General features: G+C 63.3%; 1 protein-coding gene across 1 annotated transcript; it reads right to left on the bottom strand.

Moving 5' to 3' along the window:
* Positions 1-514: 514 nt before the first annotated feature.
* Positions 515-9,481, bottom strand: FSCN1 (fascin actin-bundling protein 1). Its single transcript, XM_004691924.2, has 5 exons — positions 8,523-9,481; positions 2,740-2,896; positions 2,531-2,652; positions 2,164-2,331; positions 515-1,839 (listed from the first exon to the last, which is right to left on the bottom strand). The coding sequence occupies exons 1-5, from the start codon at positions 9,352-9,354 to the stop codon at positions 1,637-1,639; spliced, it is 1,482 nt and encodes a 493-aa protein (XP_004691981.1). The 5' UTR covers positions 9,355-9,481; the 3' UTR covers positions 515-1,636.
* Positions 9,482-10,499: the final 1,018 nt, after the last annotated feature.

Raw genomic sequence — 10,499 nt, 5'->3', positions numbered from 1 at the left:
ACCAGCAGCCTCCCATCACCAGCAGCCCCCAACTTAGTCCAGCCAAGATGACTTGTTTCTAAGAACCCCCACCTAGGCCTGTCTTCTCAGGTGCCCAGAAGTGCCCCCTGCAGCAAGGGGAGAACCCCGGACCAAGTTCCCTGCACAGTGCTGCCGCAGAAGCTGGAAGTTCAGTGCACCGGCTTGCTTTGATGCCATTGCTACCTTCCATGCGTGCAGGTATGTGGTTACAACGGCTCCAACACACCTGCACTCCTGGCTCCAGGCCTCACAGATATCGGTAGAGGGATACTGGCGAACCCCAGATTCAGTCACCAACCCACCCAAGCTCCCACTGCCGTGCTGTGCTCACCGGTGGTCCCGGCAGACCTCTGAGACCCAGAGCTCACCCTCTTGGATGCCCTCCTCCGTAGTGTCCAGGCTACTTTGATCACCTGCGGGAGCCCCTCGAGTCCCTACCCCCCATTTCACCTATCACTCCCCGCCCACTTTCATCCCCAGGACACACACACAGGCCGGCCTTGGGGCCGCAGACGCATTGTTTTATTTTGCTCTTTCCAGTCTGAAGCTACTATCATGGGCGTTTAGTTATACAAATGACACTTACAAAAAAATATAAGACCAAGACACCCAGAGTGAGATGCATGGCAGAGACAAGTGGAGGTGGGGAAACCTGTGGGTGGGTCTGGGAGCTGAGAACCAGGGAGCTGGACAGCTGCCCCCAGGCTCCAGGCTGAGGGTAGGCTTCATGCCACCCCAGGAATCCAGCGGGAGGAGCACCGAACCCCCTGGGGCTCTGGCTGAGACGTGAGGGGCCTAGCACCACCTGGGGGACACGGACCTGGGACGCTGGGCAGGGGGCGGAGGGGGCCAGTGAGAACCCCTAGCAGGGAGAGAGGAGGGCAGGTTCTAGACTCAGAAGGCACCCTGCCTGCCCCACCCTAAGTGGGCAGAGGCTCACCAGAAGCAGGTCCTGACACCCCCACTTCCCAGCCCGGGAAGACCATTCACAGCCACAAACAGGTCTGCATGCCCAGGACCCCTCCATACTAATGTTTCATTTAAAAAAAAAAAAAAAAAATACTGATTTGGTCATTTTCTGCTTCCAGTCAGGCCAGGGTGAGAGAAGAGACAGGACCAGGGCCCCGGCCACAGCGTGTGTGTGGTAGGCAGGCCTGCTCCGTGCACAAGGGGCAAGTGGCAGCACATCCAGTTTCGGCCCCACCCTGAGGCGCTCCCCCTGGTGCAGCAGGGGGTGGCGCCCACAGGCTTGGGGCAAGTGCCCAGGCCTGGGGAAGTAGCAGGGAGGCCCTCTGGAGGGGCAAGAGATTCCAGTTACACACCCCACCACGCCCAGGGGTCGGGCAAGCCTCTGGATCCCCACTTCTCGGCCAGTTCTGGGGAAATAAGGCTCAGAGTTGTCTGAGGTCAGAAGAAAGAGGTGCCAGCCTCGCCCATGAGAGAAGAGAAGGACGGAAATCTGGCCACAGAGCGGCCATAGCCGCGGACCCACCCGGGGCACCCGCAGGGGGCAGCGGGCCTCTGGGCTTCCAGTTTGAGAGGCGAGGGGCCTGCCCTCCAAGGCAGAGCCGCGGGAGGAGAGCTGGCAGGGGCCTGGGCGGGGCGGCGGGGCGGCCTAGTACTCCCACAGAGAGGCGGGGTCGATGGTGTCGGCACAGGCCTTCAGGACCCCCGCGTGGTCTCCCTTCAGGTAGCGGCCGCCCACCTTGATGGCCACCTTGTTGTAGTCACAGAACTCAAAGAAGAAGTCTACGGGCGTGTCGCTGCTGCTGGTGACCGAGGAGTCGCTGCCCACTGTCCAGTACTTGCCTGTGGAGTCTAGGGGCAGAGTCCCCATCAGGCCCCACTCGACCTGGCCCTCCACCCTCACTCGTGGCCCCCCCAGGCCTCCTACCCATCCAGGGACCCCCGCCCAGGTTTCAGTCCCATGACTCTGGCGTCACCTCCCGCTGTGCCTTCTCGGCTCTGCCCCTCCCTGCCCAGGGAAGTCTCCCCTCTGCATAGACAACAAGGGGCAGGGGTTGCTCCCTGCCCCCAATCCTCGCTGGTCACAGGACATCTATCCCTGGACCTGAGATGGCTAATCAAGTCCAGGGAGAGTCCGCCGCGGCCCCCCCCCCCGGCAGCGGCCCGAGAACCTGCCTTTGATGTTGTAGGCGCCATCGCTGAACTCGAGCTGGAAGACGTCATAGTTGGAGCGGTTGGCGTCCAGGGTGCCGGTGACCTTGCGGCAGCCGATGAAGCCGTGCTCTCCGCGGAACACGATGATGGGGCGGTTGATGAGCTTCATGAGGAAGAGCTCCGAGTCCCCTGGCCCAGAGGAGGGAAGGGGCAGGCGGTCAGCCTCAGGGTAAGCCAGGCGGTGGCTCAGACGAGAGGGGCGCAGGGTCACAGCGTGTATGTCAGCCTTGGGGTGAGCCTGGGGCGGGGTTAGCTGGAGGGGCGGCCGACCCAGGGGCCCGTCCTGATTGGTCCCGCAGGGTCCTGGGCTTGGGGCGGCGGCAGCTACCTGCTGTCTCCACCGAGGCGGCCAGCTGCCCGTTCTTCTTAGCCGTCACAAACTTGCCGTTGGATGCACGCAGGTTGATCCGCCGATCACGCCACTCGATGTCGAAGTAGCAGCTGGCGTTCCTGGGGGTGGCAGCACAGGGTCAGGTGGGGCTCCCCCAGCACCCCCCCAGGGAGGGCCCAGGTGGGAAAAGCGGCAGCGACACTCACTTGGTGGAGGCGGTGGACTGGACGCCCCCCGTGGCCGTCAGCGTCCAGTACTTGCCCGTGTGGGTGCGGAAGGCGCACTTTTTGGTGTCCCGGTCAATCTCCAGCTGGAAAGTTTCCTGGTCCGTCTCTTCGTCCTGATTGGCCGAGAGGTCCATACCTGTGGGGGAGCCTTCAGCTGCACTAGGACCGGGTGGACCCACAGGGCTGGGGACTCACAACACACGGGGCTGCAGGAACCCCGCAGCCCGCCTGGGACCCCTGGGCCTCCACCCCAGAGGGCAGGCGCCAGGACCCCAGGCAGGGCCGGCCAGAGACCAGGGCCAGCTTTGTCCATTTTCACGGGACCTTCCAACCGCAGACACCACCGCGGAACACACCGAGTGCGAAGAGGCGCTCTTGAGCCGAGAGGGGACAGTCCACTGCCTGGGGTCAGGTATTAAGGTTTAATTATTGTTCATCATGTGCTTATGTAAGAAAATGGCCTCGGTTTTTTTAGAGATACAGACAGAAGTATCTGGCGACGAGATGCCCTGATGCCAGGGATTTGCTTTAAATACACCCCAAAACAATGACGGGACAGATGGAGCTGCCACAGCAGAATATCAAATCTGGGGGAGTCAGTATGTGGGGGCTCATCATCCTTCCTGCTTCTGCCTTCAAGTTAGAAGAGTGAGACATAACACATGTTCCTCTCAGAAGATTTAGCTCGTCAAAGCATAAAAGATGCCGTCGCACAGATGGCCCCCATCCAGCACCCCACGGCGTGACCCCAGGGGCCGTGGGGCTGCCCCCCAATGCAGCCCACGCCCCAGCCCCCAGCCGCGCAGTCTGTGCTGACTCGCCAGTGGAGCGCTGCGGGCACAGCAGTCACGTTCTCCGACCGCCCAATTCCCAGAACTGCGGCAGCAGGGCTGGCTGCTGGTGTCCAGGCTCGCGCACGGGTCACCGTTTGGGCCTCGACACCCCCACGGAGCAGGGACCATGGGGGTGAGGAGAGGGCACTTCCGATTTGATGCAGGTGGCGGGCACGCGCCAGGGGCCTCCCTCTGCCCCTCTCAGCACTACACCCGCCTTACCCCCCTGCCCTCACCAGCACCATGAAGATGGGAGAAAGCGGAGGGCGGTACCTCCAGGAGTAACCCAGAATCATCCCAGGACACACAGGGCGCAGCGGGGCTGCCCAAGGTCACCCCAGGTAAAGGCAGGAGCCCAGGTGTCGCTCTGGGAGGAAGGTGGGAAGGAGCCTCCTGCCACACCACCCCTCCTCTGAGGCCCAGCCCTTGGGTTCAACCTCCAGGTCCACTGAACCCCTCAGCCTCGATGTCAGCGACCTGGCACCTCAGAAAAGCCCTAGGTGAGGCAGGGGCTAGGCCTGCTGGACACCTGAGCCACCACCCAGAATGGGACTAAGGCCACAGCTGGCAAGGGTCTGGCCTGCTCAGACCACGCCCAGCACCCCGCAGCTGCCCGCCCCCAGTGCTGCAGGGCTGCCACCCCCCTGCTCTGCCGAGACCCCTGCCCCCAGCACCTGCCCACAGGGTACCACCCACACAATGCCTGGTGGACAGGCTCAAGGGAAGGCGGGGACAGACCATGCACGACGGCCCTCTGGGTCCACACAAAAGAGGCTCCCCAGAAAGGGGGGCAGGGAAGGACATGGGATAGAGGCACATCTCCAGCAGTTTTATCCTGGGGTTCCGAGGCGCATCTGAACACAGCCTTGCAGATTTGCAGGGTGCTTTCCAGCTCACCTGGATGACAGCCTTGCAGCCCGCCTGAGGGCGGACCCAGGAAGACAGTTCTGAACCTGAACCCAGCACACGGCTCCTGGTGCAAGAGGCAGACTCAGCTCTCCCCGGCGCAGCCCGCCGTGGCCCTGCGTCCTTGCAGCAGCTCCAGGCACCTACTAGCTACTAACGGGGCGAAGGGCGGCTCCACAGGGTCCCTGCTCTGGGCCCAGGGCACACAACTGCTGTTCCTCAGACCCGGCCCTGACTGAGTCTAGTCCTGGAACTGATCTGGGGAGAAGGACAAGACCACCCAGTGATGTACCCCTCAACAGGTGCTTTGCCTCACGCAGCCTCAGTTTCCCTCTCCCTGTCCACAGGGCTCTGTCTCTCCATTTTTCTAAGAAGTTGGAAGTATTTAGGATCCTGGTGATAAGGTCTTCTGGTCTCCCCTTCCCACCCATCCCCACCCCAAACCCAGCGGGCCCTTGCTGGCTCGAGGGCCCTGCCCAGACAGGAGAGGCCCCACTTGGCCTTGGAGTCTCTAATTAGAGCCTACGTTACTATGGGAACAGGGTTTTTCTTCGGGATTTTTCTTTTCATCAACAACAGCACAGAAAACCTGAGTCACAGCCCTCAGGAGACCTGGGAGCCCGGCAGCTGGGGGCTTACAGAGCCCACGGATGGACCTATCTCCTGCTTCCCACACACAGAGCAGCAGACGTTGAGCTCTCTGGATGCTGGCTCAGAGGGGCACTCCCTCTCCCTCCCTGGTGTGCTCTTCACCGCCCCCACCCACCCGTGGTTCTCAAACAGGCCAGCTTCAGTGTGGAGGAGGGGCCTGGAGCAGTGTGGCCTCATCTCACCCACTTCCCTTTTTCCCATCAGTATTCACCACTATCTCACCACTTCAGATCCCTCCTCCATCCTTGTACAAGTCATTCCTCAGGCCTGAAATACCTGCCTCACCCAGAGAACTCTTATGCAACCTGCAAGACCCAGCTTGGCCAGCCCTTCCCTTAGACAGCAGCCTCACCTCTGAGTGACTGGGGCAGGGGCCTTCCTGAGACCCCAGGGTGCAGCTGACTAGATGCAAGGCAGCAGAGACATCACTTGGGCAACATGGCGACTGGCTGGAGCCCAGGGCAGGTGAGGCTCCCTAGAAACAGAGCCCAGTCCAGTCATGAAATGCTGCTCTCTAGGAGGCCCTGCCCAAGCCACGCCCTCACCTTTGAAGTGGGCACAGCTACACCACACCCCAGGATCTAGGATGGACACATGCCACCTGCCTCAACATTCGCTGGAAGCTAGAACAACCCCCCTGGGAATAAAGCTGGTTGACAGGCTGTCCAGGACAGATGTAGGACTGGCTTTCACGGATGGAGAAAAGGAGACTGGAGCAGCCTGCAGTCTCAGCAGGAAGACCCTGCCCCCACCAGGCCTGGCCTGTGCAGGCCTGCAGGGATGATTCACATCCCCCCGTCAGCTAAGCCCAGGGTCCTCCTTCGTCTTTCTGGCTGGCGTTTCCTGACAGGTGTGGAAGGCACAGCTGCCTGCATCCTCCTTGCCACGCAGACCTGCCTAAAATGGCCTCTGCAGACGCAGAGCCCCTCCACCCCCCATTCTAGGCTGCCTCCAGGTCCTGTATCACCCTCCATCCCACCTGAAGCCCTGGGTCTGCTAACATAACAAGTCAAGGACCCCAGTCTAAAGCCTACAATCTCAGCCCCCAAAGTCCTCCCCGCCAGTTCCATATCCCTGTAAACTCACAGAAGAGGCAACACCTTTCCTGGCCCAATTTCCAGCCCCTTCTGCTCCACAGCTTGAATCACAGCGTGACACTCCCAGTGAGCATTACTAGAAAGGGGACCGCATCTGTCCAAGCTCACCAGTGGCTGCCAAAAACACCCTCAGGCGCTCTCTGCTCCTTCCTGAGCCCAAGGCTAGGGCCAGGCCACCTGCTTCCGCTACCCTTCCCCAGTGAAGGTGCTAGGCTTCACCTAACATGCATCAAGTATGCCTGTGCTGAATGTCCATTAAGGTTCCTGTGGCCCAGCTGGTCACTCAGTCCCATCTACCAACAGGTTTCTTTCCAGTCACACTGGGCTTTATGCAGCTTTCTGCCTCAGGACCTTTGTACAAGCCATGCCTCTGCCCGCAGGTCCATTCCAAGCACCTGATAGGTACTTCCTTCCACTTCCATTCTTCTTACCGTTCGGCTTGAGTGCTCTGCTCCGAACAGCCCATCCCCAGCTAATCTCAGACTCTGTCATACTTACTGGGTCCTCAGGCCTTTGTCCCACACCTCTGCGATGTTGATCATGTGCCAACTGAGGTGACCTTAAGCCCCTCCAGGAGGATATATACCTATTTGTTCACTACTCAGATCTCAGCATGTCACATTTTCTGGAAATTCATTGTTTGCTGAACAGGTGGGGGGTCCTGTCCCACCCAGTACTGTGTGGGACCACAAAGGGGAAGTCCACTGTGCTGGGAGGCATCAGGGGGTCCAGGTAAGGGCTATTCTGGAGTCAAACACAGTTTTGCACGCTGCTTCCTTGCTCTGTAACCTTGGGCTAATGGCTTCACCTCTCTGGTCCTAAACCAAGCCCATCTGTAGAAAAGAAATGATATCGCCACCTCAATCAGCAAACAGGCATGAAACAGCCATCATCCCACTCTGGCCTCCACCCCCACTGCCTGGTGCTTCCAACATCTCCAAAGAGCACGCTCAGGACAGGGGCCATAGGGGAAAGTCTCCCTTCAAGCGGGAGACCACTGATCCGGGCTCCCACCCCGCAAGGCTGGGGTCCAAACGCCCATCCAGGAGAAGACCCCCACATGTCTCTCCACCAGGCTGCAAGGAATCAATCTCCTTCCCAAAGTAGAAACAAGGACACCAGAAGAGAATCCGCGGGGGAGAGGGGGAAGCGGATCTATGAAGAAAAAGGGAGGGGGCTCGTTTCTGGCGCGCAGACCAGTAGGAAATGGCCGGGCTAGTGGGAGGCCCCGGAGGGGACACACGAGTTGCAGCCAATTGTTCGGGCCGGAGCCTTGGGAATGGGCTCGCTCGAGGGGCGGCGGCTTGGAAGGAAGCCGGACAGGGGCGCCGTGCTCGCGCTGAGGCCTCCCTCCGACGACGCTCGGGCCGCCCGGCGACTTTCGGCCGCCCTCAGACACGCGGCGGGCGCAGGGCGGGGTGCCTGGCGAGCCGCCCTCCGCGCCATGCCGTCCCGGGGTCGCGGCGCAGGGAGGAGGCCGCCTCCGGGAGAGGCTCGGGACCCGGGCACTGGGCCCAGGGCGTCGGGGGGACCCGCTGAAAGCTCACCCCCGCCCCCCTCCCGCCGCATCTGGTTTTCCCATCCAGAGACTGAGCAGGACAAAGGGGGCGAGGGAGGGCCCTGTTGAGGAGCCCGCCCCCCTGTTCACAAAGGCCGCGGCCTAGACCCGGGCAGCCGCGAGAGGCGGGGCTGCGGGGAGAAGGGCAGGACTCGGGGTGCCCCCTACAGCAGCCTCAGCTTTCCCTGAGAGGTTAGAAGACTGGCCTAGAGGCTGGGGGGTGGGGGGTGGAGGGGTTCCCGAGGAGATCAAAGGCGCCCGCGTGACTCGCGAGAACTGTGGACTCTGGGGCTAGGGGCGCGGCCTGCAGGGCTGGCGACCCTCGCCTCCGCCCCGGAGTTAAAGGCCTGTTGGTGGGGGAGGGGCACGAGCAAAGGGGAGAGCGCACCCCACCCCCAAAGCTGTGCGTGTCGAGAGAACCCAGGCTGGGCCAGGGGTTCGGACCGTGGCACAGAGGGTGGAGACTACCGGGCCTGGGGAGCCCCAATCCCAACGCTGGATGGGGGTGTGCAGCACCGGACACCAAGGGTGGGCATCCGGGTGTGAGCGCACGTCCCTGGCGGGTGGGGTGGACCGCAAGCCTAGCGGGGGCGCAGCCGGCTTCGCTCTGGATTGCGGCGGTGGCGAGGGCGAAATGGCGGGAGGTTGGAGGGGCCGGGTGGGGTGAGCTTTGTGCACCCACCAGGAGGCGGGGGGGGGGGGCGGCGTCCCACTCACCCTGGCGCGTAGACACGTTTCTCTCGTTGGCCGCTTGCAGCACGACCTGGGCGCAGCTCTGCTCCAGGGCGAAGAGCTCGTCCTTGCCCACCTTGGTGGCCTTGCCCGCCTTGAGCGTGCCGCTGGGCCCGGACGGCGCCAAGTAGCGGCCATCGCAGTCGCGGAAGGCCACCTTGCCGGAGCGGAATTCGAGCGTGTAGCCGGTGGCGGGCTCCGGGCGCGCCACCAGGCGCCCGTCGTGGCGCAGGAAGCGATGGTCGGCGGTCTGCACGCTGTAGCGCTGGTCTTGGAAGGCCAGCGTGATCAGCGAGTCGACGCCCCACGGCACGTCGCGGTCCACCGCGATCTCGTCTGCGGGCTTGGCGCTCAGGTGCGCGTAGCGCTTGCGGGTCAGGCTATAGATGTTGACCTGCGGGTGCATGGCGATGTGCACGCTCCATTTTTCGGCCGGCGACACGGTTTGCGCGAAGCACGACAGGCGGTCCTCGGTGCCACCAAAGTAGCGCCGATGAGCCTCGGACTGCAGCGACCAGCGGCCGTCGTCGTGCGCCACGATGAGAAAACGGCAGTCAGCGCCGGGCACCTCGCGCTCGCAGGTCACGTTGCCGTCCTTGTCCGCCGCCAGGTAGCGGCCCAGGTGACTGCGCAGGCACACAGCCGCGCTGCCCGCTTCATCGGGCGGCTGCTCAAGCGTCCAGATCTGCTTCTTCTTCAGGCTGCTGGCCGACGCGTTCACCTTGAACCCGAACGCCTCGGCTGTCAGATACTTGTTGCCGCAGTTGATGAGGCCGAACTGGATCTGCACCGCCTCGGCCGTGCCGTTGGCGGTCATGGTGACGGCGCGCAGGAGAGCCCCCGGCGCGGCCCAGAGGTGGGTGATGGGTCCCTGCGGCGGGGCCCCACTTCTTTGTTAGGCTGCGGCGGCCAGGCGCGTCCCCTCCGCAGCGCTCCACAAAGCCTGCCCGTGGCGCCCGAGCCCCTTTATAGGCGGTATGACGTCAGCGCCCCTAGGCCCCGCCCCGCCCCTCCTCGGCCCTCCCGGGGCTTCGGCGGGGAGGGGGCTCCCGGGCCGAGCGAGCGGGCCCCGCGCCCCGCTGCTCCCCCGCCTGCGCTGCGGGCTTCTGCAGCTCCCCGCCCCCAGCGGGTCGGCTCCTCTCCCCGGCGCCGCCGCAGCCCGAGGACTCACCCAGACTGCCGTCACCCCTCAGAGGCCCCCCACCCAGGCCGAGGGCGAGGGGGAGGAAGGGCGAGCCAGGCTTGAGGTTGTGACTGAGACAGCAAAGGCCACGGGGCGAGTCGGTGCGGACGGGGCGGGGCGGGGGGCAGCTCGGAGGAGCCTCACTCGGGAGGCTGAAGGAGCGAAGAGCGGGCCCCTTTGGGGGTCGTCGGGCCGAGGGGGTGGGGGAGCCAGCAGCTGGGAGGGGTCTGCGGACTGAAACCCGAGCCGCCCGGGCTTTCCTGGGCGGGGCGGGGCGGCACTTTCCGGAGGGTTCCGAGTCTCCCAGGACCCTCCCCGAGGCCTGCCAGACCCCTACCTGTGGCCTGGGGAACCTGCCTGGCCGGCGGAAATAGGTCTCTTGGTAGTGTGGTGGTGACCACGGTCCCCGTCACGGGGCTGCAGAAACCACAGGGTCGTCTACTGGGCAGCGGCCGGGTGAGCAGTGCAGGAACTGAGCGTTGCGTTTCCCGCCCAGGTCAGAGAGGTGCAGCAGTTCTGGGCAGCACAGACCCAGAGGGGAAGCAGGCTCCAGCCTCCGAGGCCAGCGTGCCCGGCCGCTGACACCCCTGGGTCGCACCTCCTAGAATCCCGGACCTCCGCACACCACACCGGAGGGGTCACACTGGTTTCAGCCCTGTTCCCTCCCTCAGCAGGGCTCTCCATCCTCCTCCCCAAAGGGGACATTCCCCGCAGTTCCCCTTCTCCCCCCACCACCCCCCACCCCCAGGAACTCTTCCCTGTTCTGAGCCATCTGAAGG

This window comes from Condylura cristata, unplaced genomic scaffold (assembly GCF_000260355.1).
Source record: "Condylura cristata isolate star-nosed mole 26May11 unplaced genomic scaffold, ConCri1.0 scaffold00032, whole genome shotgun sequence".
NCBI classification, from domain to species: Eukaryota; Metazoa; Chordata; class Mammalia; order Eulipotyphla; family Talpidae; genus Condylura; species Condylura cristata.
The sequence above is the reverse complement of the archived record's forward strand: the minus strand, read 5'-3'. Positions and strand labels throughout refer to the sequence as shown.

Bases quoted from the DNA above. Each gene is read 5' to 3' on its own strand.
- FSCN1 (XM_004691924.2), bottom strand. From the start codon at position 9,354: ATGACCGCCAACGGCACGGCCGAGGCGGTGCAGATCCAGTTCGGCCTC. The intron at 2,897-8,522 runs GTGAGTGGGACG...GCTCCCCCACAG, and splicing joins AAACGTGTCTACGCGCCAGG to GTATGGACCTCTCGGCCAAT. The intron at 2,332-2,530 runs GTAGCTGCCGCC...CCTCTGGGCCAG, and splicing joins CGCCTCGGTGGAGACAGCAG to GGGACTCGGAGCTCTTCCTC.